At 44.8% G+C, this 19822-nt stretch overlaps 2 protein-coding genes across 3 annotated transcripts in view; both read left to right on the top strand.

Annotated features, from left to right (window-relative positions):
* GABRA5 (gamma-aminobutyric acid type A receptor subunit alpha5) overlaps positions 1-11557 on the top strand; it is a 53237-nt gene extending 41680 nt beyond the window's left edge. The window contains exons 6-9 of the mRNA XM_064646231.1: positions 1551-1694; positions 7478-7630; positions 8912-9123; positions 10046-11557. Coding sequence (XP_064502301.1) covers positions 1551-1694; positions 7478-7630; positions 8912-9123; positions 10046-10348 — 812 coding nt within the window. The 3' untranslated portion in view covers positions 10349-11557. The remainder of the gene's footprint in view (positions 1-1550; positions 1695-7477; positions 7631-8911; positions 9124-10045) is intronic.
* A 6029-nt stretch (positions 11558-17586) lies between these two features.
* GABRG3 (gamma-aminobutyric acid type A receptor subunit gamma3) overlaps positions 17587-19822 on the top strand; it is a 313249-nt gene continuing 311013 nt past the window's right edge. Inside the window, exons 1-2 of one of the 2 annotated variants that reach the window (XM_064646229.1) lie at positions 17587-17736; positions 18556-18621. In XM_064646229.1, coding sequence (XP_064502299.1) covers positions 18569-18621 — 53 coding nt within the window. In that variant the 5' untranslated portion in view covers positions 17587-17736; positions 18556-18568. Of the gene's footprint in view, positions 17737-17964; positions 18622-19822 lie in introns of those variants that run through there. The other variant, XM_064646228.1, reaches the window with a different exon arrangement.

Raw genomic sequence — 19822 nt, 5'->3', positions numbered from 1 at the left:
GTGTAAAAAGGTGCTGCTTTCTTCCCTGCTGCCTGGTCCAGCATTCGAGTGATGTGAAGCTCACTGTCCTACACACATGTGCTCTTAGCCTGAACCAGGATCACTTGCAGTTTTCTGCTTGACATTCCTTGTTGTATGGATCCAGGGATCACATTAGCATATTTGTTCCCCTTGCAGTGCCTCAGAAGCTCACGTTGACCCACTGTCTGTAAATTTTTTTAAGTCCTCCATGGAGCTGCAGCTTTCCAAGACAGCTTACTAGCTCTAGCAAACAAAACACACTGTCTGATGGAGCCAGTACACATGATCCTTCAAGCTAACCTCCTGTCCTTATCTGGAAAGCCACCATGTATTGTCTCCTGAGCTAGGATACCAGTTTTTCCAGAAAGAAACATTCTGCACTTCCGCATTAAAGAGTGCAGAAGGTGAGATATTAGTATTTGACTTCAGACCACTTCCAAGCCTACCTGCTTTTCACCTCATATTAGGAGAGTAAGCCTTTCCTGCTTTCCAGAGATTTTAGCTTGCAGGAATGTGACTTGCAAACTTTCAATGATAGAGCTGTTCTAAAAAATGTGAGAGCTATTTGTAGTAAATAAAACACATTTAAATGTATAGTCAGCTCTTGGATTTTTTGAGACAATCAGCAGAGAAGTCTTAAAAACTAAAAGCAGCTTGACTGTCTTTCTAAAAGAAAACTGAGATTTCCTTATAATACTCTAATCACTGTAGGTGTTAGGACATGAAAAGTTACGGCAGCATTATAGAGGAAGGAATGAGTTGGCAGTACTGCCCCCACCTTTATTTCCTAGGACTTCTAAATGTACATGAGAGAAATCACATTCAAATCTCCAGGTGTGCAGGTGTTTCTACACCACCACCCATTCGCTCTGGTATGCACAGACCCCCTCCTCCCCCCCATTCTTGCTATCCTTCATGCATTCTCACCCCTGTATCCTGTGTCTGCTCTTCAGCATCACAGGCACAGGCAGACATATTCCAGCTCCCTTTATCTACAGCCATCATGCAAGACCTACCCCCTCACACACAAGTACATATTCCAAAATCAGCGCATATACACCAGACCCTGCACTTGCACACGTAGAATGCATTTAGAATTTTATACTGGAGACATGAAAAGACACACAGGGTCCCTGTTTGCCAGGCACTCAAGGTGCCTGAATCTTTTTGAGGGGGAGCTTCAGCAAAATGCCTTTTGCAGCTTGCTGGGGTTTGGAAGCCACCAGTTAGGTGCATATAGGTCTGAGCTGCTCTTTCCCAAATTGAGTGGTTGTGATAGATTATATTTATACCTCCACTGTTCCAGCCATTCACAAACCATCCCACACATCTCTTATATTAGAAGGCTTCTACCTAATATTTTTTGAGCTGGGCATATGGGACCATGATTATATCATCTTTATTTGTTTTTCTCCATTCACTCTCACTCCTCCATTATTCTCTCTCCCTGCCGATACCATTTAAGGATCCACTAAAATATTACACAGTGGTTTTTACTCATCACCGTCTTTTTTCCTCCTTTTTGGCAGATGCTTACCCCAATTCTGAAGTGATCTATGTGTGGACTAACAGCACCACAACGTCTGTGGTGGTGGCCGAAGATGGCTCACGACTTAACCAGTACCACCTGATGGGACAAACTGTAGGAACCGAAAACATCAGTACCAGCACAGGTACAGAGAATATTTCCATCCCATGGCTGCTAATAATAGATGGAGTGGGAGGGGAGATCCACAGGCTCTGGTTATTTTGCAACAAGGCTAGAGAAGTATGCGTGGGATGTGGAGCGTTAGGGAGATCCTGTGCAGGTTCATGGCCACTTAGCAGAGACACTTAAACACTGAGAGGATTATGTGCTGGCTCTTAGGTACATTGCAAGTCTGTTGCTAAAGATGCATCCAAGCCCCTGCTATTTACAGGAGTGCCGGAGAAGCTGCACGGAGCTTCTTGGCGATCGCCTTTACTGAGGCTGCCGGTGCTATTGCTGGCTTATTTTCTCGGGGGAGGAACCACCCTGGGAGGCAAACACCACCCACGCATTTGATCCGTTTCAATCATCGCTTTAAAATGATTGCCTGATGAGACCGCGGGGGGGAGGGGAAGGAGGAGGGAGGAAGGGAATAGGGAATGGAGGGTCAAGTGGGGGCTGTGGCTTGGCGTGGCTCTGCAGCGTGTCCAGGGGACCACGTGGCTGGAGAGGAGGTGCAAACCCCGAGGATCCCCATTCCCTCCGAGGCTGCAAGTGGAGGTGCCAGATGTGGCAGCATTAGGGAAGCAAAGAAGCTTTAATCCCAGGCCGGGCATCCACGTGAGCCATGCCCCCCTGCTTCTTAAGGCTCCCACGCAAGGGCAGCCCTGGGTGTGCATTGGTGCCGGGGGGGGGTGTGTCACTCCCGAGGGGGTCGAGGCCGGGACAGAGATCACGTGCGCTCAGCAGGACGGGGGCTTAACCAGGTTACACAATGCACTCAACTGGAGAGCATTAGTGGCATCCATCGGGGCAGGGAAGAGGGGGAATGAAATAGCCTGCTATGAAGGGAAGGTTGGGGAAAGGAGCAGCCTGTGACAACATGGCTGGGAGCAATTCCTGCAGGAAAAGCCCAACAGAATCTGCTGCTGATACATTGTATACCTGGTGAAAAATGATGGGCAGAGTTGTAGAGGACAAAGTATAGATTGAATTAAGAACCTGTTAGTATCTGCAGGAAATGTAGGAGTTGTGAAAACAGGTACACGTACACTTGCACACAAAGTTAGCTGGACCGAAACATGAAGATGCATAAATCTTTGTGCTCCAGACGGCAAAAAAAGAGGGAGCATCTGAGCTTGCCGCTTATGGTTCAAACAGGACACAAAGTGAGGGAAGGCTTGCCATGGGCAGCCACTAACCACAACTGCCATCTCCATCCTACAGACCATTATCCCCTCCCTTGCACATTGCAGGAGACACAAAGCTGCTGCTAAAGCAAAGATACCTAAAGTCAAGAGAAGCATGTAGACAGAGTGGTCACTTCTGCAGGAAAAGAATGAGTATGCTATCTCCCATGAAAGAGTAAAGACACTTTTTTCCTTACCAGTTCACCATCATAGCCGCGTTGTTTTCTGCAATGAATGGCAGCTCCCCTCTCGCCTTCATTGTTGCCAAGAAAAAGATCCAAAGGATGTACTGGAGCATCTCCTACAAGCTCGTCCTGCTCCTCAGAGCAAGAAAACCATCCAGCCCAGGCAGTGAGTGCTCCAGTGTGTCAGCTCCAGGCCACTTCCAGTTTGCCGCTTTGCCTGTGAAAGCTCCTTGTACTCCTCAGCCCAAGGAAACAGACATATCCCAAAGTTTCTGCACAGTAAACACCTCCCTCATGTATTTAAGATTTATGCTAATAAATGCTTGGTTTCCAACGTCAAGATTTTATATTAATGTCCTGGGTTACATCTGGGCTGGCTGGATTCTGATTGCAGGGTGGATCACAAAGAGCAGGACACAGATTGTAACCGGGGATTAGCAAAATACAAAAATCCGATTTTGCACAGGGAAAGCATCAGTCAGCGATGGATTTTCTGGACTTCATCAAGCTCGTAGGAGGCCAGTAATCAGCATTACTTACGAATGGCCGTTGAAAGCATTTCTTCCTTCTATTGAATTGTTGAATGTGGAAAAGAAAAAACAAAAAGCTATTGCATAAATCCAAGTGCTTGGATCTTTTTTGGCTTTTATGACACACAAGTCAAACTACAGAGCTCTTGCTGTTGCATAGACAAAATGTTTGTGGATGTCATGGGTCATTTATGCTCTTCTTTCTAGCAGACTCTTTTTTTTAAATGGAAATGCCAGACCTGCACCAATCTCTTGGGATTCTGCTGATTTTGTAGGCAAGCTGCTAAGTTTGGCTAGCTTCTCAGAAAAAAATATCCTGGCATTCCTAATTCATCGGCCAGTCTTGAAATTTGGAACATTTTAGCCATGCCACAGAAAACAGCTCTGACATGTGCCACCTGTTCGATTTTTTTGGCTGTTTGTTGTATTTTATGGGGTGTTTTTGTTGTTGGGTTTTTGGTTTGGTTTTTTTTTTTTTGTGCTAACGTCCCCAAATGTCATTCCACCAAAAGAGAAGATATTTGACTACTCTGCTTCCAACAGACCCAACATCTGTTATATCCTGGTGGTACAAGTGCTGAAAACAATCAGATATGAGATTTGAGTCCAAGTGAATCTTGCTGCTTTCCACTAATGGTTGCCCAATCGTGTTCCCATACTCAGAATCTCTCATAGATAACTCAGGATCTGCAGTATTACAAAACAAAAGATAAACCCACTTCTTTTATATTTTGCCAGCTGGAACCTGAGCTCTGTAATATCCAAAGCCTAAATAATAAAAGAATCATTCAACTCTTCATTTTGCCCCAAATAAATCTGATTTTTTCTGGAGATCAATCATTCTTCTGCATCACTATAAAAGGACACATGGATTTTTCATGGGCTAAAATGTTCCGGATGTCAGGGAGGTGGTGTCACAGACCTAATTTCAGGATCCTGCTAGAACAGTCATTAATAGACCTGAGTTCAGATATATCCAATAAACAAAAAAGACTGGGGTCTTGTCCAGCCTCATTAAAGTACTTGATTGAATCTCAGCATAATGACAGTGGAAGAATGCGTGTAAGATCCTGGAAAATTTGTAAGCACAGTCTTCAGAATTCCCTCAACTAGATACTAAAAAAATACCGTAGCAGCTTTTAAAGCACAAAAAACCCCTTAAGACCAGCAGCACTGTAGCATAGCTCTGTGAAGAAATGCAGTCATTCCTGCTCTAGGGCTTTTCATTAGTACTAGATTTGTTATAGTTTAATAACAATAGTTTGTTTTCTGCAATGTTGAGTGGACCCCATCAGGAAAAGGATTCTCTTTTAAGTGCTACATAAACCTATAACAAAAATTAGCTCTTGCTCAAGAAAGCTTATGGTCTAAGGATAAACAGTGGCCTTACAGAAGTAAAAGGGAGCTCTGCTGCTCCAACAGAGCCAGTATCTTGTTCTAAATAAACAAAGGCCAACTCAGACAGCTTTGAGCTTTACTTTAAGCAGTGGTCCCAGGGCATTAAAAAACAAGCTGTGGGGTTTTCTTAAGCTTCAAATCTGCTGGGGGAAGTATTCCTAGTATAGGCATTTTTGAAAAGGATAGCATGGGAAATCAGAGAAGATATTAGCTGGAAGAAGAGCAAGTGCAAAATCAAAGTGCTATCATTTCAGTGGAGATGAGGGCTTTGATAGGTTAAAGAAAACGATAAGGTAAAAATCAGCTGTGGAGAGGCATCAACATGTAGGCATTTGTTTTCTGCATTTTAAAAAGGAAAAAAAGGGGTCCTGTACTGCTGCTAAGCTGTGTAGATTTTTTTTTTATTATTATTCCAGCTCTGAAAGCATACTGTCAAAATCGATAATACACATCGTCACTCTGTTGCAAGCAGGCAAACTGTGTCTCAAACACATCTCAGTGCAGTAGCAACTGAGAAACAGATTACAGGCACACAGACCCTGCTGACTCTTGTCATATTTTAGGGGTAATCCACAAACTAGATACTCCTAAATAAAGAGCAAGTGGGTTTCCTCCTGAGACCATTGCATGTTCAGCATCCCTGGTTCAAAATTACACTAAATGGAAGGGAATTAGGTGATGCTTCACAGGGGTTTTCTCCCCAGTTTCACAGCATTCCCTGTCCTTCTCCATATCACTCTTCAGGGAACCATTTCACCAGAAAATCAGACTCCAGAGAAAGACATAAAGATTGAGGCAGAATGTCAGTTAAGGTATTTCTGTGTTTTGTCAGTCTTTCTGTCTAAAATCCTCAGCATGATCAAGGTCTGTAAAATGGATCCAGAATAGCAGAGCTCCTGTAGCATAACATATCAGAGCAGCTATACCTGCAAAAACCCTTTCACTGTAAACCTGTTCTCTGCTAATTAGCCATATTGTCGCTTAGAAATAATCTGCCAGATCTAATTACTTAGCAATGCTGGCCACAGCTCAACTCAGGCTATTCACTCAAGACAGAATCAGTCTGTTGTATATTTTCCTTTTGTGGCTGGTCTATAGAGACTAACAGTCAAGTCTTGCAACAGAGATTATGGATATATTTGTTTTGTTCTTGGAGGACAATATATATTTCAGAACAGCCATTACTATGATTAATCAGTACCCAACTGAATGATGCATGCTTTTAAATTAATTTTATATCATTGTGAGTGGACAACTGTTAGGGCTTGAAGGGTTGTGTTGTTTTTCATTCTTACATTTTGTTTTTACTCTTATTTTTCCTAGGCAAATAGTAGCATGCTTTTAGCTGCTTTAGGGCATGCTTTAGGGCTTTGGGGAGCAGTTACCATCATGAATAGCCTGGAAAATGATGTGGTTTTCCAAGAACTGTCTGAAAGAACTGGGGACAGTAACCATCAGCAATAGCCTTCAGTAACAACTATATGGTTTTCCAGGAACAGTCTGAAAGAGCAGGTTAAGTTTTGATTTTTTTCTGAAACATTAGGGAAGGTGACAGCTGGTCTGTTGATTTTGGAGTGCATTTTTTAGCCTTTAACTGAAATTCAGAGGAGCTGATAAAAGACAAATTAAGGCAATGCTGTGAATTTGGCATATAAGAAAGACATGGAATTTAGCACTGCTGTGGCAGCTTTCAGTGAACTCTCCATTCAAGCAGTACAGTATTCATTGTACAGGTGAACAAGACATGACACAATGTCTATCCAGAAACAGATTATTTTTCCAGGGGCTGAAGTGTACCAGATTCTAGGAAAACTGTATGCACTAGAGGGACTTTTTTTTTTTTTTTTTTTTTTCTGTCCTGGAGGAGTAATCTGAAGGGTTTGGGTACTCAGATCAGTAAGACATCCCAGAATCCATATGCAAAGTGGCAATTTTTGCAGCAGATACTGGGACAGGCAATGCCTAAAGTGTGGTGCAGAAGGTGTCCAGACACATTTTTATTCTTGAAAACTGATGGCTTGGCAGTAACAGTTGCCCTAATGAGGTTAAGTCCTGCTGCTAAATCAGGTTTCTAAGAGTAGAGAGCATTAATTGTTACTACGGTATGAGAGTTTGTCAGAATGGGTCAAAAATAGGCAAGGCTGAGGCAGTGCCAGCAAGCCAGATTTTTTAAGCCTGTGGACATCACAGCATTCTAATTGCATAGGAGGACTGCAGCTTTTCAGTGTAGTAGAAGCAGTCAGTCATTGTCTTCTGCTTCTGGGGAGTGAATGTGAAGACTATGAGGATTTAGCAGCACCTCTGTCTCAAGTCTTGGTTTTCCACAGTGCAGAAATCCAGACATTTTTCATGCAATTAAGAATGGCTGAGTGGTATCCTTAAACAGGGGGTTGTAGCTGGCCTCCTTAAGTCCCTGATTGGTAAACCTTCTTTGTTTTACCCACATGCACATTTTTCTCCTTCTAGGTGAATATACTATTATGACAGCCCATTTTCATCTGAAAAGAAAAATTGGTTATTTTGTCATCCAAACATACCTTCCTTGCATTATGACTGTGATCTTATCACAAGTGTCGTTTTGGCTAAACAGAGAATCTGTCCCTGCTAGGACTGTCTTTGGTGAGTATCCCCCTCTCTCCTAGAACACAGATAGGATTGGTCTGGCTTGTGGAAGTGATTTGCTGTAACATAACCACAGTTCACTAATGTTTATTTCTGCTTGAGATGTTGTAGACGTTTCCTCGTTCTCTTCCAGTTCAAACTCAAAATCCATTTAAAAACACTGTCAGGGCTTTTTTCCACAAAGTTATGACAGACATTGGTCAAGAATCAATTACATGAAAGTTAAGGACAGAAGACAGAAAAATCAGATTGGTGTGATTTGTGTTGGGTTTTTTCCACTTGGGTAAAATACTGGATGGTTTAGAACAAAAAGACATACAGATTATCATATTTAGACTATACTCTAGCTAAGCATTTGAAACAGATTTCACTTCAAGACATTTTATCTCTGTTGTAGGATGTTTATCTGGGAAAACCATGCAGAGGTTAATTAGTAACAATTATCTCTATTGCCATCAAACAAATTAATACGAATTTGCATTTAGAAAATGTATATTTACTAAAGAAATTGTTATGGAAAAAACCTTTGGGGTGTCATTAATTTACTTGTTTTATCACTAGAAGATTGGAGAAAATAAGCACTCTCTTAAGTGAAGGTTGATGAAATACAAAATTTTCACTAGATGAAAAACGAGGGGAGTGGGAACAGTTTATTACATAAAACTTTGTTCACCTGTCCTTAAACAAGTAATTTTTTTGTACAAACCTACTGAAATCAGTTGGCAGCTTTGATCAAACATCAGTTCAGCAAGTTGTATGGGGAGAATACAGGTAACAGCATCCCTTTGCTGACTGAGGGTACCCATTCTAGATTTACAAAGGTGTAACGGAGAGTTGAATTTTGTACTCTTGGGGAAATCTTCCCACAGATGAAAGTAGTGGCAGCTTTGTCAATTACTGGCCTATGGGAAAGGAGGAGCTATGGTCAGGGAAACCAATAACAGTCAACAATTTCATACCTGCAATCTCTGTGTAAGAAAACAAACTAAGCAATCCCACTTTATTCTGAATGTTAAAAACGCTGGGCTTGTGTTACCCTAAAAATACTTATTTAAATACACTATAGCTAGAGATAACCAGAACCCCACAGGATTAAATATTTAAGGGTAGAGGCTTTCATTTTTTTTCTTACTCTTTCGGACCATAATATGGAAACAGAGATTGACTTCATGTGGGCTTCTTAGGTATCTTGCATTGGGACCTGCTCATAGCTCATCAGTGATCCCATAGAGCTTAGGAAACTGATCTCTGCCTCTTTTATTTTTTCCTTCTTTGCAGGAGTAACAACAGTCCTCACCATGACCACCTTAAGTATCAGTGCCCGTAACTCTTTGCCAAAAGTGGCCTACGCTACTGCAATGGACTGGTTTATAGCTGTTTGCTATGCCTTTGTATTTTCTGCATTGATTGAATTTGCAACAGTCAATTATTTCACCAAGAGGAGTTGGGCATGGGATGGCAAAAAAGCCCAGGAAGCTGCGAAAATCAAGGTGCTTAGCTTAGATTTTTTAAATACCTAAAATAAAAAGCAGGTACTCAACATAGTTCAAAAAACTGAATAGTCAGTTTTCAGTTTCTTCATGAAAAAGTTAAACTACCTCATGACATACTTTCACCTCCCTATAGAGGAAAATTTTCAAGGAAATACGACACCTTCTCTTCATGGAGATAGACTACTAGTCTCTATCATCTATATGAAGAGGACTTTTTACAGAAGGATATTGGGCATTGAGTCCATGTGGCATGGGATTTCAGTGACCAGACTTCTGATAATAGCAGACTTATACTATGAAACATATCTCTACAGAGCCCTCCCTCTGTCCTCCTAAATAAATGGCAAAGCTCAATGGAGCCGGGGCTCCACCACAGTATCCCCACCAAAATAGGGACAAAAGAGCTGTTCTGTGAAAAGACAAACTGTTGAATTTCATGCTGAAATGAAACCTTTGGAATAGGACTCTTAATAAATCATGTAGAGAGAGCTTGTACCCGCAGGCATCCCAGAAGAGCCATACAAAGAGACAAGCTGGCAGGGGCAATGAGCCCTTCCCCACACTCTTTGCTGCAGCCAGGGAAGTGAGATTCACGTCTTGTCAGCTGCCCATGGGGCAGTAACCTCTGCAGGTGCAGGACTGCATCGCCCTGAAAAAAGGAGCTGCTAATGCACATGCCAGGTGGGATGCAGGTCCAGCCAGTCAGTCTCAGCTTACTCAGATGTCAGGGAAAGTTTCACCTGACTAAAGGGCTACAAAATCAAGGCAAAACCATCTGTTCGGTAGTCAAAGTCAGAATAGCCAACAGGCTCTTATTAGCATGATTGATTATGGTGCTTAGCTTTTTCGGTTAATATCTTGAGAACATATTTCCACTTTCTGTTCATGTGGTCTAAAATATTTGTTCTTTACACTGCAGAAAAAAGAGCGCAACTTGTTGGGAAATAAATCAACTAATACTTACACAACTGGGAAGATGACCCCTGCACCAAACATGCCAAAGGACTCAGCCCCATCTGTCATCTCAAACACTACATCTGCTCCAGTGAAGTCTGCAGAAGAAAAGCCTGCTGAAAGCAAAAAGACTTACAACAGCATCAGTAAGATTGACAAAATGTCACGGATAATTTTTCCAGTGCTGTTTGGAACTTTTAACTTAGTTTACTGGGCTACATATTTGAATAGGGAGCCTGTAATTAAAGGTGCCAATTCTCCAAAATAAACTGAAGTACTCTGAAGCCACATGTGAGCCATACTTACAAAGCAGATGCTACCAAGGAAAATTTGAGATCCAGATGACTTTCTACACATTTGGGCAATATTCTTCAGGAAGTTTTTTGCATGTTTAATAATATGTACAAATAATATTGCCTTGATTGTTTCTACATGTAACCTCAGATGTTTTGGAGACGATTATATTACTTACAGCAATTGATCTTTATAAAAGATCAGAAGACATTGAACATGGCTTCTTTGCTGCTGAGTATCTTGCATTGATAGTTTACAAATAAAATAAGTTATATTTTTTAACTGTTCAGGTGTACTACATATCGTGGTTTTTATACTTCAGATGTACAGTCATTCAAATATAAGCTTAACCTATATTTTACAGAAGAGCTCTACTGTTGTCATCTGATAAGTTACTGAGTAACGCCAGTTGTAAATGTGCCAAATTATTAAGTGTAGGGCTATGTTTGAGCACCTTTACTAGTTACAGGCAGTGCATTGCTCCACAGATAAAACTGCTCAGCCCAATTTTCATTGGAAGTTAAAAACAATGCCATAAATCCTAATGGGACTATGCAGATTTTCACTGCTTGAGACTCTAGCTTGCACTGAAATAACATAGGGAGCAGGATGCTACTTGTGTAAATAAAGTGGTGGAATCTTGCACTTAAATGAAAAGGTTTGTTTGGATTTTGCATTCCAAGAAATTTTGTCTAACAATTCTCAATATTTATTCCAAAAATTAAGAGTTATATTGCATGAAATTAACATAGATTAGGAACATACTTGTGCAAATAAAACTTTTAACAACAGCAGTAGACATTTTTATCAGGGTAAAGTAAATGATGTTTGGACATTTTTCCCAGAAGAAGATTGTGTTATATTAGCAGAGATTATGCTGCAGTAATTATTACTTGTTTCCCACAGCAAAAACCAGTCAGCCAACACTAAGGGGTGTAATCAGAAAAAAAGATGTACTTCATGACAGCAAGGTGTTTCAGTGACAATATTGGCAGAAAGGTCTTTGTACTGTCCATCTGAAACTTTTCTATAAAACGCCTTGCTGCTGACAATGTGTTTTGCTTTCACAATGAATGAGAAAATGCAGTCTGAGTTTTCAGCTCTTTCCTCCTTGGCATCCTTTAATTGTTCCGGAAGCTTTTGTATTTAAATCTTAATGTTTAAATAAAAAATGCATTCAACATTTGATTGCAAAATGTCGTTCTTATACTGGTTATCTTTTTAGAAAGACCAAAACATCACACCACGGGAGCTGAAGAATTAACTGGAAAGCACACAAGCATGCACTTGTGCACACACATCACATAACATGTTTACATGACGTGCACGTGACACATCCTCCCTGTTACCCAGAAAGGAACATGTCTTGAGTGAAGACAGTGGATTGAATTATTTCAGAATTAGGTTCTGTCTTGCTATGGAGCATCAATCCTGTGATCTTTTTGGGACAAAGAGGAGAGCTTGTGCTTCACTTTGAAATGAGGGTCTGATCTGGGACTGAGTAGCTGTCTGGGCTTCTTATGTGTGTTCTCTTCAACCCTTTCATTCCCAAACATTTTCATTGCCAAGAAAAAATCTCATACATCTATTCCTTTTTGAAGCTTTTTGTTTGATGCTGTGGAATGAGAAATTTGCAAATTCTCAGTGGCAATGGAGAAGCCATGGGATTGGGCAGATGACTGTATACTGATAAAGAGGAGAAAGGCAGGAACGTGCACATCTATTCAGTGCTATCCTGAGCCAAGGTGAGGATGTGGATCTTTGTTTTCATGTAGGCTTCCCATGTGTCTTTGAGCAGCCGCAGACTTCCTTGTTCATCATCCCTTTGGGGGGAATCCCTTTGGCCCTTTGGGGATCAAAAATAGGGAAAAATTTCAGTGTCTACTGGGAGGCAAAACTTTGTATGAAGTCCCATGGCTATTTCTTGAGATGAGAAACTCAGAGAATTTCATGACTGAGTTTCACGAATGAGAAACTCAGAGCCATCCTAACAGCATCTTCTCCTGGGCAATTCATCTGCCCCAGAGGGCTTCTGTGCTTTATTTGCTTACACCCAAGTCTGACTCATACTCTGTATGGCTCAGTAGGATTTTCTGGTCTCTGTTGCAGGACTCGGTGCCAGGACCTCTAACTCCGATCTATTTTACTTACATGGAAAGTCTCATCTTCAACGAGTACAGATCTACCTGCAAACAGCAGAGTAGTATGGCCACAGGATCAGGTCATTTGCTTTATTATAGTATACAATTTGTTGGTGTTTACTGGTTATACAGAGGACCTGATATGCCAAAGGCATATGGCACCACAGGCATTCTGTAAAAAATCACTTCCAGTTGTATTGACTGTCTCTTTCTATGTTTGAAGGTAAAGGTGGAAAATAATGATTAGAGCACATTCTGTTAATGTGGACTTGCTAAATGAGGTTGAAGTTTCCTAATCCTTGCTGAGAACTGAAATGATAGAAGAAGAAGAAGCCACCTTGCAATGTGTGCTTGTGCAGGAACACTAGGTGTAGTCCCATAGTTTGGAAGATGCTTCAATAAACCAACAGATTCCGGACTGGAACACTTAAATGCCACTGCCTTGCATTGCGCAATACCTAAAAATTTAAATCTCTCCACAGTCAGTAAACTGTTTGTGTGGGAGACCATTACTCACTGAGATGGCATCTGAAATGTGGGAGATGGGAGCATTTCCCAGATCCTGTCTGAAAGGAAACACCTTAGCCTTGTCCTGCTTCAGGCTGGGGTGGTATCTGGATGTGCATCAATCTCCTCTGGTTTCCCCCGGAAGTAGCTTGGGCTTTCAGGAGTGGAGTGAACTGTGTCCCTGTCCCCAGCATGGGTGAACTGGGGCCCTGTGGGACACATCTACTTAACGGCCAAAGAGAATTATAAATAGGAATGGCTTCTCATCAGGTTTTTCTTTATGCTATCATTGAAAAAGAATTGAAAAGTGAATTACAATTCAGCACCATAGAGTAAGTGTGTGCAGTCTGCTGCTAAATTTCTTTACTTGCACATATTAAGAATGAAAGAACAAGCTGAATACAATGGAAAAGGTCTTTTGGTTCTGATATTTGAGCTGTGCCAACTTACTCCCAGATGAATTTAAGCAATAATATGTTTTCTAAAGTTTAACCCTCTTCTGTTATTTTGTGTTCTGCTTTTTTTCTAAATGGAATACACCTTCTGTGGAATAGCTAAACGTATTGGGACAAAACTGAGAAAGAAATTGTTGTATTAAATAATCATGTCTTTCAAAAACTCTTGCTAAGCATGTAAGTTAAACTTTCAAAAAACTGAATGAAACTGTTTTGCTGTTCAGTTTATGCAGGCAAGATGCACAGCCGTTTGATTTTTAAACCTGGAGATAAAGTTCTTTGTAATAAGGATGTATTTCCTCTAACATCTTTGCTTCTCACATTGGAATTGACATTGAAATGACCAAATTGCTTGAATTCTTTCTGGCTTTTTATATGTTTTTATGTCACTACAAATACTAAAGTAATGGTCATTGCTTGGTGACTCTCAGATGACATCTTTGCTTTACCGATTTTGTGTCTTCCATTATCTTGTTATAGACATTTGTTCAATTTAGAGGAAGACAGAAAGATTGGAAGTTAGACTTTATGAAGCCCAAATGACTTCTGAAAGATCTTCTTAGGATTACCACTAATTTAGACTGAAGTGGAAGCGTCCCATTCTGTAGTGCATTATTTGCCTTTTCATTGCCATCCTTAAAAGCAATTATTACTCCTCACAGTCATCATGTCTTAAAAGCTTCTGTTTAAACTGGCCATGGCTAAAGACAAAGTGAAAAGGAAACTGAGAATGTTGATTGAAGATACCAGTTTATTTCAGTTAGATGAATTTGGAGAGATTTTGAAAAATACTGATAGATTGCAATTGACTGGACCGGCAATGATAGGTTGGATTCGTAGGTGGGAAAATAACTGCACCTAAGACAAAAAAAAAAACCACATAGCTTGTCACATAAATGACAATAAATGCTGGAACCAGCCACCCATGGCAGTTTTGGCCTCTGGATCTGGATCAGTTCTTCATTCACTGCCAGCTGATGTTATTGACATCCTCAGGAAAACTGCTCAGAGGAGCAGACCTGCCTGCCCTCTTCTGCCAGCATGTGAATGTGAAGATGCTGAAAAGCTGCAGCATGGCACATCAGGGGGGATTCTCCATATCCTGCCAGAGAGCAGAGAGTACTGTGCTGAAGGACAGAGGTGAGGGCACACAGAAAGTGTCTGGACCTCTGAGGTTCAATTTCCTACCTCAAGGCAGAGTTACTTATTTATAGGAGCGGAGTGCTTCCAGCAGTAGCGACAGAGACCTTCAGTCTGAATAAACTGGCCCTAAGACTCATATAAAATCTCTAATAAGCCTCCAGCTGGAGCACTCCAGAAGCTGTAGAAGACAAGTTTCTGGAGTTTGTCTCAGAGCAGCCCCAGTTCCCTTCTGTGCTGCTTGTGGTATAAGTAGCACTGGGGTGCTAGGAAAACCACCAGTAGGGCTCTCTTTCAACATTTAATCTCAGAAAAGTTCAGATGCCCAAACTGTTCAGTGCTAGAGAGGGGGCTCCCAGTTCTAGCAAGTGAGGCACTTGATCTATGAGTCCCATTCCCTTCTTCTGCATTTTCCCCCTCAATTTATGTCAACTAGCACCCTGCACAGCTACTTTCAGGGACTCATATTTCCCCACTGTACAATATATACCAAAAAAGTATCCCTTAGGTTGAAAAGAAAGTCACCTCCTGTGAAAATGCAATGAGGGTAAGTTAAATGTGGGCCCATTTTATTGTGCTAAAGAATATAAACATTTTACTATTGTTACAGGATATGATAAAATGTTCTTTTGTTAAAACATATGCTAGATAATCGTGCCCCTTACCTGAAAACACAGTTTGAAAAAGCTCAGCAAAGGCAGAATGTGCTTAAAAGTAAAATAAAAGCATGTGAGCATGAAGAGGAGAAGCAGAAATGACCGAGGCATGAAGTGTAACGAAGAGCGGTGCTAAAGCATCCCTTTAGCAGTAACACATAGCTCACAGAGGCCAACAGAAAGAAAACCTTACATCACTTTTTTTTCCTTACTGCCTGAGGAGAAGGATGCAATTATTAATGAACCGTATAATTTCGCTCCAGCTTTGGGGCTTGCTGCCACAGTGCAAGGGAAGAGGGGACACTGTGAAGGTCTTCCTGGAGAGCTGGGTGACTCGATGGCCACGTACAGCTCCGGTAGCGACACACGATCACCGACAGGGGTAACCGAGCGCTCTGTCGCCAGCTGGAGGCAGTCTGGAGTGGGGGACCCAGCCCCATCCCTCGCGTTTCCCAGCGTCGCCGCCAGAGGATCCCGCTGCCTCGGCAGGAGGTGAGGAGGGCGGGACAGGGCTGGCGGGCGGGGTAAGAGGCGGAGCCGCCGCGCGGGGTAGCCAAAGCCACCGCCGGCCGGGAGGGGAGGGGGCTGAGGGTTCGGCTAGTCGAACTAGGGTGTAGCGTTGGACTTGCGCTCGCCGTCTCTCCGTAAATCGCTGCTGGCGTACCTTTCCTCGCGGTCTTTTTGGCACGATACCATCTGGGTTCCTTATGCCGCCCGCCCGGGCGCTGGCAGAGGCAAGGCGGTCCCCAGCCGCCGCTGCCGGCAGAGCGAGCACTCTCGGCCCCGGCAGCCGGCTCCGATGCTGCAGCACCGCCCCAGCTGTTCGCGCTGCCGGGCTCCCGGGGAGAGGGGTTGGGGCCGAGCTAAGCTTTTATTTATTCAAGTTGTGTGCGTGTGAATACACACATTTTTCTATATGGCCAGCGCAGTAGTAGCCGGCGATGGTGAAACCCCTTCCTGCATGGAGGGCGCTTCCCGTCGTTTCTTCCGAAACGCGCGGGCACTGCGAACCAGGACGTGGGTACCGCGACCTCGGAGTCCTAAGTGATGTATCCATAAGCACCAGCCCTCAGAAAACCTTAAGGTGCCTGAAAACTCTGGCCGTGCTGCGATGCCGGCGCAGGGTGGAGCCCGGTACCACCGGGACTCATCGGCACTCAGCAGGAGTTTCTCCCGTCGCTGAGACGCGGCGGCTCCTCCGGCTCGCCCCGTTCCGCCTCCCGCCCGCCCCACGGCGCCGGTGTTCCCGCAAACTTCACATCAGCGGATGGGCGTGCTGCTTGACCGGCAACGTAGCTATTCCTGCTAAAATCCAGGCAACCCCCGAGCTCCCGCCGACTCTTCCCTTCCTTCGTAATCTTCTCAAGGCAGCAGGCGGCCTGGATTGCACCTGCACTTCTCTGCTAGTGGCGGAAAAAAGCACAAGCCTTGTAACAATTGGCTATTAGAATTCACAGTAATGCAATTAGCCAAAGTAAACACGAAAGAACTGCTTTATAATCCAATAAAGAGGCGTTTAGGTTGGAAAAAAAAAAACAAACCCCGAAAGGTTGAAAAAAACCCCTGAAGTGCATGACGAGGAATTAATTGCCTGGCTCACAACAGATTTTGCCTAAACTGTTTCATTCCTTCAATAGATAACTTCGTGAACAGAACTCCCTACAGCTAGCTCTTCTAGGCTTCATGTAGGAGTTATTCTAAAAGCAAGATTGCATCTTCCAGCAGATTAGGGTTTTTTTTTAATGTAATGTCATAATTAAAAACGACTCCCCCAGAACGTGGAAGTTGTATCTAAGGGAGGAGGAAGCAGAGATTTATACTTCCAAGATTTCTGATCACAGGAAAACGATCACTCGCTGTACCTCTAGCAGAGTTTTTCGTTTCCAAATTACCATTATGTAAGTGAAATTTTGCCACTTCTCATTCTGAAAACAAAGGGGAATATTCCAATTACCTGATGCCCGGAGCAAAGCTCCACACACCTGCAGAGAATCGAAGTCGCTAAAAATCACATCTGTGCTGTTCCTTGTGGAGTAAAAAGACAAACGATGTCTAAACCCAAACTGTTTTTGACCTGAATATACTTGGCTGCTGTCAATTTCCGAGTTCTCATATCAGAAATTCCTCATTTGCTCCAAAGTTTACAATATATACATAAGTCCATGTAACTCGGTTTACAGCATCTCTCTTTTCTCTGCGAATACCTTTTACTGGCATACCTTGTGCATATATATGTGTGTCCATGCATTCATACAGTGCATGCAAACTTCTACGTACATCCAGCTAGATACAGAGGCATATTCGTCTATCTGTCCGTGTAAGTAGCCGCACCAATAACATGGATCTGCGCCAATATGTACATCGGGATGCCCGTCCTTCCGATCAGCCCGAGACCAGCAACCGACCCTCTCCCTCCGTCTGAACAGAGCACCTTCAGCACGGGGGAAGGGGGGCATTCGCCTAGTGAGTGTCTCGTTTGGGCGTGAGGGCACCCCGCAAAACAGCAGGGGGATGCCTCCGCCGGCCGCCCCCTCGGGGGCATCGGCATGGCGATGTGGGGGAGAAGTCCCTGCTGCCGGGTTTGCTGCTTCCCCTCTCCCGTGTGCGCCCGCCGGGGCGGGGGCAGGGTTCACTTCCCAGGTCCCCCCGTTGCCGGCGAGGCGGGTACCTGTTGGGCAGGGAGCGGGGACGAGGTGCTCTCCGATGCGGGGCGGTCCCCGGCAGCGCTCCGGTGCCGCGCTGCGGGGCTGGCCGTGGCCAGGCTCTCCCGGGGGGAAGCAAGGTGCGCTTCTTCCCCCTTCCCAAGCCCGCCCCCCTCCCGGCCCGGCCCGGCCCGCCCCGCGGCCCGGCGGGGCCCGGGCTCCGGCGCGCTGTGCACCGCCCGGGGGGCACGGCCAGCGCCAGCCGGGGGAGCAGGAGAGGCCGCGCCGCTGCTCCCGGCAACTGTCTGCTAGGAAGGGGGACGCGCCGCAGCTCGGTGCCCGCTGAACACCTGTCAGCCCGCAGAGCCTGATTTATACCTGGCCCTGGCAGCCTCTCCGCTGAGGATTTCCCCCTCGTCCCACTTTTTCTTCTTCTTTTTTTTTTTTTTTTTTTTTTTTTCCCTCTTCGCCTCCCCCTTCTCTTCCCGGAGCGTTGTAGAAGGGGGTATTTCCTTCAGGGTATAAAGCTGAGAATACAGAGGAGGAGAGGCTCAGAGCTTCACCTCATTGCCTCGTTTTCCCTTCCATGTGAACATCCTGCAACGTTTCCTTCTTCCTGCCTCACCTGTCACCTGGCCAGCACTGTCCGGACAATGTCCGCCAAGCTCCTACCGCTCTTCTTCCTCCTCTCAGTGTTCCACGCCTGGTAAGTCTGCGCTCCCCTCGCCTCTCTCCAGCCCCTCTTCTCTCCCCTCGCACCGGGGCTGGCGGGCTGCAGTCCCGCTTGCCTGAGTTTGCACAGTACTCGGCGCCCGGGAAGGACAGTGGGCTCTTCCCGCCTCCCCCGAGCCGTGCCGGGGCTATGTTCCCAAACGCGGTTTACCCCGCTCCCTTGCCGGGACCCGCCTGGCTCCACAGTGCTCTCGGCGCGGTGACACCGCCGCTGTCCCTTCCCAGGCCCGCTTAAAGCTGGAGGTCGCCCGCGAGGGCTCTGTCCTGAGCCCGCCCGGCGGAAAGTTTCCCGCTCCGGCTGCTGCCGGCACCCGGGCGGTGGACACGGTGGGACGGCGGCTGGCGCTGCCCGGGCTCCCCTTACGGCCCTGGCTTCCCTCCGCGCCACCCCCGGGGGCTCCGCGGGAGGGGCCGGCGAGGAGAGGGAGCGGGTAAACCACGAGAAGCTTAAGCCCCTGGCCCATGCCTCAGAGCTGGGAAGGGTCTCCCCGGCCGGGCGCTGTCATAACCTATTGGGAGTCAGAGGGGGACAGCCGGCATCTGCAGCCCTGAGCTTTTGGTCTAGGCTCGCCTTCGGTCCTTTTGGTTGTCCAGGGCTGTCCTATACCCTCACCGCATAACCCAGGCAAAGGGGTCACCTCAGCCACAAACCAGGCTGCAGGCATGCTCAGAGGCTTTTCCCTCTCCTTCCCAGCAGCCTGCCCCACACCCGAGTGGCATCTCTCTGCTAAAGCCCCGCAGGAACTAGAGGATGTTTCTTTGCCAGCCCCTGGAGCAAGTGCCAGACACACATGTTGCAGGAAATAAACCCTTTTCCCGCAACCTCTCAGGGTTTTCTAGACTTGCTCTGTTGCAGATTATGCACAGTCTCTTCTCTGTTTCCTCACAGAATCAAAATTAGTGGCCCCTGAGGAGTTTGGGGAAAGTGTGTAGCCTTTCTTCCTTCCCACTTTGAGATGGGCCTGCCATCATCCCATTGTTGTTTCTGTGGACTGCAGGAATATGATAGGAATTGGCAGTCACCAGTAAAGTTACAGATGAAAATGCAACCGCAAGTGCCTTCAAGGAGTTTAACTATGTAGAGGCAAGCAAGGGAAGTGAAGTAATGAAGTCTTAAGAAGGAAAACAAAACACCTTGAAAAATATGTGTCTAGTGTATTATTCTTGATGCACTG

This window comes from Pseudopipra pipra, chromosome 2 (genome assembly GCF_036250125.1).
Source record: "Pseudopipra pipra isolate bDixPip1 chromosome 2, bDixPip1.hap1, whole genome shotgun sequence".
Taxonomy (NCBI): Eukaryota; Metazoa; Chordata; class Aves; order Passeriformes; family Pipridae; genus Pseudopipra; species Pseudopipra pipra.
The sequence above is the reverse complement of the archived record's forward strand: the minus strand, read 5'-3'. Positions and strand labels throughout refer to the sequence as shown.